The 14,868-nt window shown below is 43.5% G+C and overlaps 1 protein-coding gene across 3 annotated transcripts in view; it reads right to left on the bottom strand.

Moving 5' to 3' along the window:
* Positions 1–14,868, bottom strand: part of LOC109995346 (alpha-2-macroglobulin) — a 33,924-nt gene that overhangs the window by 5,811 nt on the left and 13,245 nt on the right. For all 3 annotated transcript variants that reach the window (XR_010667169.1, XM_065960707.1, XM_065960709.1), the window contains exons 19-29: positions 14,477–14,702; positions 12,175–12,301; positions 10,710–10,831; positions 10,542–10,593; positions 9,772–9,855; positions 9,007–9,183; positions 8,404–8,479; positions 7,328–7,484; positions 7,109–7,183; positions 6,563–6,725; positions 4,830–5,017 (exon numbers count right to left, since the gene is read on the bottom strand). Coding sequence is in view for 2 of the 3 variants with exons in the window: in XM_065960707.1 (XP_065816779.1) it covers positions 4,830–5,017; positions 6,563–6,725; positions 7,109–7,183; positions 7,328–7,484; positions 8,404–8,479; positions 9,007–9,183; positions 9,772–9,855; positions 10,542–10,593; positions 10,710–10,831; positions 12,175–12,301; positions 14,477–14,702 (1,447 nt within the window). In the remaining variant the exon portion in view is untranslated. The remainder of the gene's footprint in view (positions 1–4,829; positions 5,018–6,562; positions 6,726–7,108; positions 7,184–7,327; positions 7,485–8,403; positions 8,480–9,006; positions 9,184–9,771; positions 9,856–10,541; positions 10,594–10,709; positions 10,832–12,174; positions 12,302–14,476; positions 14,703–14,868) is intronic.

The following is a 14,868-nucleotide window of genomic DNA, read 5'->3' on the forward strand; positions in this document are numbered from 1 at the left end:
AGTCTACTGGGGCCCCAGGCAAGAAATAATGAGAGGCCCTATAACCTGCATTTATCACCATTACGTCTGCCATTGTCCCGATGCTTACTCCACTTCCTCTTTTTTCCTGTTTCTGTTTACTCTCCTATAGATGGATAATTCCTTTGAATGTTTTAGGTTGACTTTCATTGACAAACTTTGGGTTTCACGCCAATAATGCATGCAAGGAGAGTGAGTGCTGTCAGATGGGGCCCCTGAGGGAGGTTTCCTACCTGTCATGGCAAAATTAGCATATTTTCTGTCGTTGCTGTTAAAAGTTTGTAAGCCCCGACTGGTCTGGGGCCCCAAGCAGTTGCCTGCATAGCCTGTTAACAAGCAGCGCCTCTGATTTTAAGATTATGTCAGGAAACCCAATCTTAGTTTCAATCATATAAAACCTGCAGTTTGTGTTGTTCAAAACTTTTGAATAGGATTAGCTAAAAAACACTGATCCCAGGTGAGGGATGGATTCAGACAGGGTTACAGGAGCAACATGTCTTAAAACTTGTGCTGTTCAAATAAAACAGCATTTTCACACTGATGTTGATACTTTGTTTTTAACGAAGTAACTGAATCACTACCATGACATAGACGATGACGTATAAATAAGGGCTTGAACAAAACATGTTTTGTTACCATAAAATATTTCACCAAATAGTTGTTAATATCAATTACAAAATAATTTCCCAACATGATCACTTCCTGTGCAGTGAGTTGAGGCCAGCGCTGTAAAGGTCCCCTCAGGAAAACAAACTCTTAAAATCCTTCATTCCTTCTGCCATCAGGCTCTTAAACCTTGATAGTCATTTGGACTTTTAAAACTTAATTGCATTATTTTATCTTTGCCCTCGTGTTTAACCACAAGTCATTTATACTTTTGGTCATTATGGCTGTAGCCTGAACATACATTCTCTGAATATAGTCAAAAAATGTGAAGTGCAGTGAATCCTCAAATGTCCTTATTTATCTTCCATTGTTTTAAACATTTAACTGTGTATTGTTATCTTTGCCCGGCTCATGTGTGTGCAATTGTGGGGCCACACGATGGTACTAGTGTGCACTGTGGTCCATTCACTGATTTATTTGTTGTCCCTGACGAACTCCTGTCTGAAGTTTGTTTGAATACATGTACGTACACTGTAAAAAATGTCCTTTGCGATACATACAATTGTCTGAATCTAAAATATTTAATTTAAAGCTCCTTTCAGAAATTTTCAGTTTGTGTGGATGTTGTCGATGGCGGCGCGAGCGCATCGCGAGGCCCAGCGTCTCTCTCAGTTTTGCAATAGTTTTCCTGTTCATCTCGGGTCTGTTCGTACGGAACAGCTCCACCTTAACATCCTACACCCGACAGGAACTTTTGGATATTGGACTACACCTCCCTGACGATCTAATCACCAATCTTCGACTCATCCCTGAGATCGCCAAAACACCCAAGGCTACGCACTCTACCTGGCAGAGCGGACGTGGTCGCAGGCGGCGTCGAGACCGTAAACAAAGGTGGAGGGATAAGAGCTAAGCTAAAGCTAACACCGCACCGTCTCCCGTTACCCAACATTTTCCTCATCTTTGGTGAACAAAATGGACGAGTTACGACTCCGCATCATCCACAGCAAGAGACTTATGGACTGTAATGTCATGATCCTCACGGAAACATGGCTAAACAACGGAGTGCCGGACGATGCTCTCAAGCTAGCCGGTCGCCACACACTCCGGGCAGACAGAACAGCAGAGGACTCCGGTAAGACCAGAGGAGGAGGGCTGTGCATTTATATTAACAAAGCTTGGTGTACAGACTCTGTCATTGTTGGGAGACACTGCTCAGCTCACCTTGAGTTTCTCATGGTTAAATGCAGACCTTTCTATCAGCCAAGGGAGCTCAGCTCCACTATTGTAACTGCAGCCTACATCCCCTCGGATGCCGATGCAAAAGCTGCTATGAAGGAACTTTACACAGCTATCAGCAAACAACAGACTGCTCACCCGGAGGCTGCATTTATAGTTGCAGGTGATTTTAACCACTCAAACTTAAAGACAGTGCTCCCTAAATTTCACCAGCATATTTCCTGCAATGCAAGAGGAAACAAAACTCTGGATCATGTTTACACAAACATCGCAGGAGCCTACACCACGACCCCCCTCCCCCACCTGGGACAGTCAGACCATCTTTCTTTGTTCCTCATCCCCAAGTACTCCCCACTCATCCAACGTGTGAAGCCATCAGTGACAACTATTAAAGTGTGGCCAGCGGGGACAGACTCTGTACTTCAGGACAAGTTCCATCACACTGACTGGAGTATGTTTGCCTCTCAGGCTACCTGGGGCTCTCACACAGACATTGACACCTACCCTTATTCTGTGCTGGATTATATCAATACCACTATCGACACTGTTACAACATGGAAGCAGATCACCACGCACCCAAATCAGAAGCCATGGATGAACAAGGAGGTGCGGCTCCTGCTGAAGGCCCGCAACACCCCCTTCAGATCAGATGACGCAATGGCCTACAGCGTATCCAGGGCAAACCTGAGGAGGGGCATCATCAAGACCAAGCACTGCTACAAGCTGAAGGTAGAGGATCACTTCTCCAACTCCGACCCCAGATGCATGTGGCAGGGCATCCAGGCCATCAGTGATTATAAACCCAGCAACTCCACCCCGATAACCACAGATGTCTCCTTCCTGAACGAGCTAAATCACTTTTATGCTCGTTTCGACAGAGACAACAGGGAGACGCAGACCACGACCAGACCTCCTGCAGACAACCAGCCCCTCTCACTCACCTCCACAGATGTCCACGCTGCACTGAGCCGGATCAACGCTCGAAAGGCTACTGGTCCAGACGGCACCACTGGGCACGTGCTTAGAGCATGTGCAGAGCAGCTCACTGGGGTTTCTACGGACATCTTCAACCTGTCCCTCGCCCAAGCAGCTGTGCCAGCATGCTTCAAAGCCACCTCCATTAACCCAGTGCCGAAACACTCCAGCCCGGCAGGCCTGAATGACTACCGCCCTGTAGCACTCATACCCATAATGAAGTGCTTTGAGTGACTGGTCCTAGCACACCTGAAAAACTGCCTCCCACCCACACTGGACCATACCAGTTTACCTACCGCAGCAATAGGAGTACAGAGGATGCAGTTTCCACGGTGCTGCACTCTGTGCTCACACATCTGGACAATAAAAACACATGCGCACAAATGCTGTTTGTTGATTTTTAGCTCAGCATTCAACACTGTCATCCCCTCCAAGTTAAACACTAAACTTGGAGACCTGGGCTTCAACACCTCCCTCCGTCACTGGATAATGGACTTTCTGACCAACAGACCCCAGTATGTTAGGTCAGGACACACCTGCTCCACCACCATCACACTCAACACAGGCGTACCACAGGGCTGTGTGCTGAGCCCATTCCTCTACTCCCTCTTCACCCATGACTGCAGACCTGTACATGGATCCAACACCATCCTCAAGTTTGTGGACGATATGGCGGTGATTGGCCTCATCAGCAACAACGATGACACAGCCTACAGGGAGGAGGTACAGCATCTGGCCGCATGGTGTGCTGACAATAACCTGCTCCTCAACACCAGTAAGACAAAAGAGCTCATCGTGGACTTCAGGAGAGAAAGAGGAAGCACGCACAACCCCATTCACATCAACGGGATGGATGTCTCCAGCTTCAAGTTCCTGGGGACCCACATCACAGAGGACCTCTCCTGGTCCACTAACACCTCCAGTCTGGTTAAGAAGGCTCATCAATGCCTCTTTTTCCTGAGGACACTGAAGAGACACCACCTGTCTTCAGCTGTACTGATGAACTTCTACCGCTGTGTGATTGAGAGCATCCTGACCAGCAGTGTCACAGTCTGGTACGGAAACTGCTCTGTCTCAGACCGTAAGGCGCTACAGCGGGTGGTAAAAACCGCCCAGCGCATCACAAGGTGTCCACTTCCCGCCATTGAGAACGTCCAAAAAAAATGCTATCTGCGGCGAGCTCACAGCATCCTTAAAGACTCCTCCCACCCTGCCCACAGACTGTTTGCCCTGCTGCCCTCCGGTAGGCGCTTCTGAAGCCTCTGGACCAGAACAGGCAGACTGAGGAACAGCTTTTTCCCCAGAGCTGTCTCCCTCCCGAACTCCGCCCCCCGCTGACCCCCCCTTCCCCTGCACATCACCTCACACCCATCATCCCCCCACCACTCCTTCTGGTCATACACACATCTCTCATCCACCTGTATTATAGTATGTTCATATCACCTCAATAAGTTAGCGACCTGTACAATATGTCCATATTCTGTATATTATCTGTAATCTAGTATAGCATGCTCACTGCACCTTAATCTGTATATTATAATCCTAAAAATGTATGTATATTTATAGCATCCCATTAATCCAGATATCCATATATACCCAATAATTCACTTTTTTTGTCTACAAATGTAAATTTTGTAATTACTGTACATAGCACAGATTCTTGCACTTTCTGCTTATTACACTTCTGGTGAGATGCCAAACTTCATTTCGTTACTCTATACTTGTATATGTGTAATGACAATAAAGTTGAATCTCATCTCATGTTGGCGCCCCCCCTGTGGGGAAAGTATGAAGTACTTTTGGGCAGAGGTATTGTGGATTTTGACCTTAATGCCTTGTCTTTATGTGCAAAGAGCCTTTGGGGCTTAAACTGATGATACATTTGAAAACGAAATTGGGAAAATCTAAATGATTAAAGAGTTTTCATAATATACAATAACCTGAGTGGAAAATGTTAATCTGCTGGTGTGCCTGTCCTGTTTGGGATGTACCTGGGTAGAGGAGAAGCCTCCGTACTGGTTCTGCTGTCCTGTCAGCCATCTGACGATGCTGGATGAGTATCGCAGGTCCTCGGCAGAAGGAGATGCACTGAGTAAGGCCAGAAGCACATAAGAGCTGATTTCCACAGACAGAGAGGTTGATGTATCTTCCTCATTCTGAGACCAGTGAAGTAAATCCCCTTCAAACAGCATCAACACAGAGACAAGGTGAGTTACCTTAATTGTGACGTGGCAGGGATAAGTCCTGGGATTTAACTGGATTTTCCTGTGATTGATGAGGCCTAAAAATCCTTAATTTTATGTCAGCTTCAGGAAAAGTTGGAATACAAGTGGTGTTGTGTAACAGTCAGAATATCATTGTAGTACTACAAGGCGGTGCCTTGGTTTTGTTTAGGTTTTCGTGACAGAGAAAGTTGTTAGTCATATGTTTGTTCTGACTGAGAAGTCTCTGACTACTGCTCATGTATGAGGAGTGAACATAGCACTGTGGAGACCTGGCATTGTATGCTATAAAAATACTGTGTGGAAATCCCCACTCTGTTGTCTGTCAACTCTGATACTAACTAATCTTCTGCTAATTGCTAATGACGGCAGTCTATAGCGCGCCTAGTCCTAAAACCCGGAAGTAAGTTAGCATTTGAACGAGATGGGGTCTAACGTCTAAAAGTCAACAGGGATTTTAAATGGGTTTGTGGTTAGACGCCTGAAATAAGGTCTGTGGTTAACACAAGCTTAAGAGATGTTGGCGTTTTGTTAGACCACATAAACTACGTTAGGTAATACCCCCACTTGTGAATTTTAAAGTTTTTACGCGTCTTTAAAAAGGCGGTTGCGAACAAGTGGCTAAATGTGACAACAGTGTTTGTCGGAGACATTAAACGTCATCACGCCGGACACAGAGGCTGGGAACTCTCTCACTCGTCGGACATGTGTCCTGTAGGTTTAATCTTTATGTTAAGGCAGATATGAGGTTAGTAAACAATTTATCAAGCTATGTGGATTAGTTTATTGGAGATCGTCTGAAGCATAACGCTAGTGACGTCACAATCATCCGACCGTGGTGTAGTTCGCTTGTAGCATAACGTTAGCTTTTTACTTCTGTCGGCCGCATTAACGCTTCAAACATCATAAAAATGGTGTTCATCTGTGAAGATTATCCTGCTGAACAAAACGGCTACGCTTCAGAAACGTGCGTTTGCCACAGAGCTTATTTTCTGCAATGATCCAAAATCCAATACAAAAATCCCATAGGCGAATTCTCATTAGACCCCATGGCGATGCTACTTCCGGGTTGGCCTACAAAAATACGTCATATGGTTTGTTCTCTATTAATACACATTAACTTTGAGTGAATTGGACAATATCTCAAATAAAAGCCAACTGTTGGCTGAGCAAACTGTTTGTCTTCTTACCTCACTTCCATTTGATTGTCATGTCTTAAAGACAAATGAAATGTGTGATATTTACCTACATTTACACAAAATGCTAATACTGCACTGAGTGTGGGTATTTTAATATTATCCAAAGGCGCAAGAACACTTTTTAATTGCATTTGGGAGAAAAAGGGTGGGTGGTCTACTTTGCAAACGCAATGATTGGCCGAAAATACAAGGTCACAAAACAGGTTGTAGGGATGGATGACCTTGCAGGCATTTCCTCAAGCCAAACGTCCAACTTCCTGCAGGGACTGAGTCGTGATCCGTGTTTTAGGTAGGATGGCTCACCTTGCTGTATAGCCACTGTGCCGAGGTGTTTCAGAAGGAGAGCACGGGTCTGCATGTCTCCTGCCAGGGTGAAGACATACGCCAGCAGAGCTGTGGTGTAGGTGTTGCTCAGGTTACCCATGGACTCCCTGAGGCAGGACAAGCTTCTTTGTACAACAAGAGGCTGTAAAATAAACAAGGAACATTTAAAAGAAAGATAATTTCATTAACTCATAATAGCTCTTTAGTTTTTGCATAAATCAGAACCATAAAAGTGAAGTGAAGCCAACACCGAAGTATATGAATCCTCTTCTTTTTCAAGTGAAGCCAATGCATAAGTGCCTTATTAAAATTCCTTCAAAAAGTCCATCAGGGGGCAACTCCACTGCTTGCTAAAAGAAGTGTGGTTGTATAAAAGGAGACCAAATATGAGTGCTGTTATCAGCTGACTTAAAATTTCCACACGGTGAAAAAAAACAGCACAGGGTAAGAGGTTCTCACAAAGGCTAGGAGCACTAATGCCGTAAACTCTGCAAAGATTGAAACACAAATATAAAACATGCTTACAGTTCCTGTTATGTTCATCTCCAAGAGGGACGCAGTAATGTAAGCACTGAGAGTCACTTGATCAGACACACCGCCCTGTAGAGAAGGAGAATCAGGAGGCATTCAAGAAAGACAATGTCCGAAATTTCGGAGAACACAGAATTAGGACCTACTTCAAAAAAGAAAACCATAACTAATTCTGTTCATTTTCATTCAGACTCCAGAGGACTTTAAAATGACCTTCATCTTGTTGTTAAAGAGTTTCCCCGACTGTTTGAAACAGCCGTTTTCTCGTTGTTTACTCTCGATCCAACGCATGGCCATTTCAACGACTTCAGTGTCAATGAAGACAAATGAACTCGCTTTAACAAAGGATCTCAGCACGAAAGCAGTCAACCTGTGAATGAGTTCAATAAGAGCAGACATTCATTAAAAAGCTGAGCTTGTCACAATGATGCAGAGTTTGTACTGCCTGCTAGGCGACGGCTTGACTCGATGCTACAATGCTTTCTTATAACTTGTTTTCCAGATTAGCTTGTATCCCATAAATATAAACAGCACTCTAAAACTTAAAGTTGTCAAGTGTAGCTGCAAAAAAACTAACCAAAATCATCAATAAGTCCCTTTGCTATTTTGCATTAACCCATAAAGGGATAGTTAGGTCATTTTGAAATAGGGTTCTATGGGGTATATATGCATTAGCCACTCCCTTTAAGGGGACACTGGAAGCTGTAGGCTTTACATTGCTGCAGACAGGTCCATTTGTCCCAAGTAATACACAGTACCTAATTTTAAGAAAGAAACAACATCCGGGTATATAATCTCAGCGGATGACTTTTCCACCATCAAGTCGCTTCGGCAAATCACATACAGTATGCGTTCCTATGCCACTGAACATCTCTACAGGGGTGTGGGCTTTGAAAGACAACAAATACAACCAACCTAAAAATGAGGTTTTTTTAAAAGCAATTATGATACGCTGTTTACTGTGAAAACACAACAATTTGTTTATGAACCAGAGTACACAGAGGTAACATTCAAGCACATGGAGACTCAACAGCACCATAAGAGAGAAGGAAAATTTAAGTCACATATTACCTCGATTGGAATCTCAACTTATGGAATACCTAAAATGTACCAAAAGTCTAATACTGTTGTCAATAGAAAACCAGAGAAAGGAAGAAGATACGAGTTGAGCCATGCGAGAAAAATGCCATTTAAAAAAAAATAAAAAATAAAAAATGTTGGTTATTTCAACGTTAAAGTTGAAGAATGTTTGTCAACAGGTAGACATTATGAGTCTGTTATGTTCTCACCAGCTGTTCTGCTTTCCTTCTTCAAAAACACTGTAAGAACCATCATAGTGCTTGTAGTTGAGCTGCCTCTGATAGCCTGTACCAAATGATAACACATAAACCAACAGTTTAAAAAAAGTAAATCCAAATGTGATACACATTGTCATAATTCTGCAACAATGCCCACCTCTCTAGCATTACATTTCCACTCACCCTGCCAACCACTCCCTTCTCATTAGCTTACCATGCTCACTTGTGTGCTCAGCTACTAGCCATCTCCAGCAAGCCAGAAAATAAGCCTCTCCATCTCATTCACTCATTGCCGGATTGTTCATCCGTATGAAAAACTCTCCATTTCTTAACTTGAATATTTCCAAACATTGTGTCACTTTTGACTCCATTTTGTTGTATTTAAAAACATTGAACCTTCTCCACTACAGTATACAGTAGCTGTTAATACTGTTGAAAATTGTGAATGTAAGACATGTAGAATATTTAAAAAAAACAAAAAAACAGTTCATTGTTCTTCTTAAATTAAATGTATTTTGGTTTGTGTTATGCATGCCGTTTCCATCTTGGGGATTTCCTTTTTTTTCCTGCAAGATAAAACAAACAGATTCTTACCATTCATCAGAAATTTCTCAATCTTTTCCTTGTTGGCGTAGGTCAGCTGCTGTGTGTTCTTCAGGTACTCGAGGATGTAGATGTTGGGGGCCAGAAGAGCCATGTTCTGCTCCCCACATCCATACGGCATCTGCAGCAGTCCATCCAGGTTCTTCAGGGCCCGGCCCATGATGTCACCTGCACAGAAACACTGACTTAGACCAGCTCAATCTTTCAAATTTAAATGAACCAGTGGCCTAGCGGTTAGGCCGCCCCCCACGGAAAAAGGCTATAGTTCACCAAGCATGTTGCCAAGGTTTGGATCCAACTCTAGGCCCTTTTGCCACATGTCACATCCTATTGGAAGACTTGACGTGTTGGGAGGAGGGAATGGGGTATGACATGCAGCAACCAGGTCATCCAGCGCCCCAGATCCTTGATCCTTTGATTGGTTAGTTCAATATGTGTTTTTATTAGCTGAAAGGGAGTGAGGTTAATACTAGAACGTCACCAGCTGATCTCTACTGCTCAGTCTGTGACTAAAAAATTTCACCAGCTCAATAGGTGAGCGATATTTGGTTTCACTTTTCTCCAATGAGAGGAGGTGGAGATGTGTTGTCCACATTTGCAGTCAATGGATTGAGGAGGTCATATCAATACAACAGCCACTGAATGATCCCATACACCTTCATACGATTGAATCTTCTTGAGCTTCAAGGAGGATTGAAAGTGTTTTTTGATCCATGAATTGTTTTGTAAAGGCTACATAATTAAAATTCAGTTTACCCAGCACAGACAGGGAAGCTCGGGCCGATCCATCGATCACATTGTCAGGAAGCTGCAGCTCTACTTCTTCTGTAAGAGCCTCCCCTGGAAAAAAAGATTTGGACTAATTCAAACACAATTTAAAGAGCTGCTGCAGAGTCCAATGCCCTAATAAAGAAATTAAGAATAATATGTTGTCAGTTAGATATGTCTGTCATTTGTTCAGATGGCAATCAAGACCAAGAAGTAAACTTTGTTCAAAATGGTCAATTTCCAAACAACATATGGGCTTCCTCTCAGTCTAGTTTAGAGTAGTGTCTATTGATTAATTAAATAATTAATCCATTGTGAATATGGAAAAGTACCACCAACTCTTCTGAGAATTGATCAAAGTTTAAAATGTTCATTTTTTTAGCAGAAATGTCAAACACTTGTTGGTCTTGGCTTCTCTTTGTCATGTCTGACAGTAAATGAGAAGTCTGAGTGGTTGGGTTAGAGAAGCATTTTAAAGATGTCATTTGAGTCTTTGAAATAGAGACATTTCTAAATTTCCATACATTTTTAGGACAAAAAAGACAAAAATACAGCAGATCAATATTCAGTGAAAATGATCGGTTGCAGCATTAGGCCAGGTGTTAATCCATGTTTCTGAATAAGGCTATACAGTGGGACGCGAAAGACAGTGAAACTAAACTCATTGAAAGAGAGATACAAAAGTCACAAAAAGAACACAACTGGCTTTCACACTAGCAGAGCTGTAGATAAAAACATCTGATCTGAACTGTACTGACCATTTGGACAGAGCAGCCAGTTGAAGGTTTTTGTCGTCTCTGTTCCCTCAGCCTGGAAGAAGATGAAAAAAAAAACATACCTCTAAAATGTGCACCTAAACATTTTAATTTGATCAATTAACAAACTTAGAACTTTTTATTTTATGAGAGACAAAAAAAAATGTCCACCTTCACTATGAGGGTTCGTGTGACCACATCGATACGACCTCTGTCTGGCACGCTCACAATCTCATTGTCACATGACACATGGGAGGCCACCGCCTCAGCGGATATTGTCACGTTCACGACCCCTAAAAGAACAAAAACTAATTCTAAACATTAATTCACAACAGGTTTAGTTACTATTGGGACTGTGTCATAGCTTTGTGTGTGGTTGCCATCATAAGTACAGTGCATTGTAGTGTGGGGTGAAACATGGAGGTACTGAACTGAGGAAGGAACGATTGACTTAAATCACATTACATTAAAAGGTAGTTTATTATATTTTTTTAAACCTAGGCTGTGTTTTTAAATGTAAAAAATTTTGTTTTATGGTAAATGGACTTCAGCTTATAGCGCTTTTCTATTCTTCCGACTACTCAAAGCGCTTTTACACCGCATGTCACACCCACCCATTCATACCTTTCACACACTGATGGTAGTGGTCACTATGTAGTATCATCCATCAGAAGTAACTAATCCCATTCATACACCATTACCAAAGCAGCTGGAGCAATTCAGGGTTAAGTGTCTTGCCCAAGGACAAGTTGCCCAGCTGGGAATCAAACCCTCGACTTTCCGGGTGAGAGGCAACGACTCTACCACTGAGCCACAGCCGCCCGTAAGATGGGATGTAAAAAAAACAGCGCGGAAGTAGCAGTTGAAGCAACAGAGTCCGCTACATGACGCTATAATGAGAATATTTACCTTTATATCAATGCTACGTGTAGTCCAACGTAATCACACTATCCACAAAAGAGCGGAGAACAACATACTGAAGAACAGAAAACATAATGCAGCCGTTTAACTACGAGCACTGAGATCGTAGTGGTCTCGTGCAGACACTCTATGCACGCTGCAGCAGTAACAATATATACACGTCCCATTGGCTCGAGGTGAATTCTCCGGAGAATATCCTGCTGCATTCTCACATCAGCCCACTCCGACTTGCTGTGGAAAGAATACTAGGGATCTGGGAGGAGAAACTCCGGGTGAAGTCTGAACAGCTGAAATTTGGCTGTTTGCGTTCACACATACAGCTCCTTTTGGAAATAATCAGGAGTTTTCTGCACGTGTGGAAGCCATAACAGAATCACAATCTGAGCCTGTCAGTGGTAAAGACGTTTTAGTGGATATACTTTAGACATGTGCCTGCAGAATGAAATAACACTTTGTTTTAAACCTGCCCACTGAAGCCAATTTACAATTCCAAAACCTTAAGACCCCAAAATATGTCAAACCAAGACACGGGTTTAAGAATATTTCTGATAGCCCTTGAAAGTTATTTTTGTTATGTGACTTCATATGCATAAAATGGGAATCACAAAATACTTGAACTGCTGTCTACTTTATAAAGTTACTGAAATGTTTTATTGTCTAAACATCTCATATCTTTGACAAACTTTATGCACAAAAGTACATGTGAGGCTCATACCTAAGACCGAAGGGGACATGGTCCATCTGAAAGTTTTGCGTTCGGTAGCACACAGACAGGATGTGTACTGTTGATCGACGAGCGGGGTGAGGGTGAAATCTGTTGAGGCAGCTGGAGTCACAGTGACCTGTTAAAGGAACATGTTCAATTTGTTATGTTACAAAAAAAGTGGCTGCACACAACTCAGAAGATTGTTTGTCTAATCAGATTTGGCTGCTCTTTTTTTATATTAGTGACCCAGTCCAAACTCCAGTATCAGTTTCATGCTGGTGCTCAAGGACGACATCTACTGGATCAAAAAGTCGCACATTCTTGCTTTAAAAAGTCAGCAGGAACTAAGGAGACAGTTGTAATCATCTGAAATGTAAGTATTACGAGTCATTTTACCAGATAAAGCATTTTAGTCAGCTCATTCTCTAGAGTTAGAAGCAGTGTTGCCAGATCTCACAAGAGATACAAGCAACCAGGTCTAAGAAAACAAGCCCAAAGTCACTTATAATAAGCGGACTTGGCAACACTGGTTGGAAGCAGTCTGTCAGCTACGCTCTGCTGTGCCCACACTGTTAGACCCCACGTGGGCCAAGTCTGCTCTGATTGGTCAGTTGCTCAGCACGCGTCTCGGAAATTTCAACATGAGCTTCAGGGTTTACCACAACGAGCCAATGAACTTAGATCAGTGATCTCACACTGACAATGACGCCGCACTGACGAATCTTTATGGAGGGGGGCTAGAACCGAGTGTTACATGCAGCCAATGCTACAGCTAACAGGAGGACGTAGGAGAAGCCGCGTTTCCGCAGACTTTGAATATTTGCACATAGATGTGCCTAAACATGCACAGGACACTTGGAAAACACACTAAAGAGCATATACAACCAGAAAAAGCATAATATGGGACCTTTAAAGGGTTAAAGATAAGTGATTATCTTCTGTCATCATGAGCGTAAAAGCATGGTGTCAAGGTTCGAAAAAACTAAGAGGAGGACCCAGATGTAGAATTGACCAAAACTATTTATTCTATAAACAAAAACTTACTTCAAAATCCAACAGGAGAAAACAAGGAGCCACGAGTAACTGACATACAACATACGACAATGAACTGACACAGAGGGGAAGAAACACAGAGACTAAATAGACACAGGGTAATCAGACACAGGTGAGACTAACAAGACACAGGTGGACGGCCTGGAGGCAGGGCACATAGCCCGGAAAGTTCAGGTGGACGGCCAGGAGGCCGACCAAACACTGATATCAGTTCAGTTCAGACGACTCCGGACCAGTGATAGGCCGGGCCTCCCACGAAGACACAGTAGTGGGCGGAGTTGATATAACCTCCGACGAGGGAGCAAGAGTCGGCAGGGCCTCCCACAGAGACATAGGAGTGATAGGAGTGGGCAGGGCCTCCCACAGAGACATAGGAGTGATAGGAGTGGGCAGGGCCTCCCACGGAGACAGGGGAGTGATAGGAGTGGGCAGGGCCTCCCACGGAGACATAGGAGTGATAGGAGTGGGCAGGGCCTCCCACGGAGACAGGGGAGTGATAGGAGTGGGCAGGGCCTCCCACGGAGACAGGGGAGTCAGACGGCGCTCTGCCGGAAAGGAGAAAGGGGACAGACGCGGTTCAGCATACACAGGCACAGGGGACAGACAGCGCTCTGCGGAACAGGAACATGGGGCAGACAGCGCTCTGCGGGAACAGAAACAGGAGCCCGAGCTGAGGACGAACAGGCTCAGAGGTATAGGACTGTGAAGCAGGTGTAGAGAAAAAGTCTCGAGTCCACTCAGGGAGTAAGTGTTTGAGCCATGGTCTTGAAAGAATTTCCTCTTGAGCCGTGGAAATGGCTGCCAGTCTTTCCTTGCTACAGCAAGCATATTTTAAGTCATTTTTTAGGCATGTGAGGTTATAAGTAACCTCACGCAATTCCAAAGAAAATAATCCTGCTGGGTCCATGGTATGGTCAGTTCATTCTGTCAAGGTTCATGAAACTAAGAGGACCCAGATGCAGAATTAACCAAAACTATTTATTCTATAAACAAAAAGGCAAACAAAAACTTACTTCAAGATCCAACAGGAGAAAACAAGGAGCCACGAGTAACTGACATACAATATACGACAATGAACTGACACAGAGGGGAAGAAACACAGAGACTAAATAGACACAGGTGAGACTAACAAGACACAGGTGAGGACAATCAGGGCAATCAACACTGGGAAATACACAGAGGCAGGAATACAATACAAGAAACACTGAGGAGAACTACAAAACTAAATCTGAAGACCAAATCATGACACATGGATTACCATGATGCAGCTGGACAGGTAGTTGAAGACAGTTGCCTTCAGATCAAACTGCTCCCCTCGGATGATGGAGTAAGGCAGGTCAAGCTCTAGGAAGAAAGGCTGGAAGACTGTGAGCGTCTCTCTCGGAGCCAAGCCGAATCCCTGAGGGGACAAACAGAAAGCCTCCGTCTCCCAGGTGGTGATGGTGTCCGGGACAGTGAGCGACAAATCTGTCGATCCAGACTCTCTGGACGAGCAGAGACACACAGATACATGGTGTAAGATAGAGGAACATGAGATCCAGATTTTAAATTAAACTTGGTAAATCCTCTGAAATTGAAAGTCTTGCTATATATTTCTTGTTTGAACTTTAGAGATACAACAATGATTGGTTCATGTTTAAGAGTTTTCTT

This window comes from Labrus bergylta, chromosome 11, assembly GCF_963930695.1.
Source record: "Labrus bergylta chromosome 11, fLabBer1.1, whole genome shotgun sequence".
NCBI classification, from domain to species: Eukaryota; Metazoa; Chordata; class Actinopteri; order Labriformes; family Labridae; genus Labrus; species Labrus bergylta.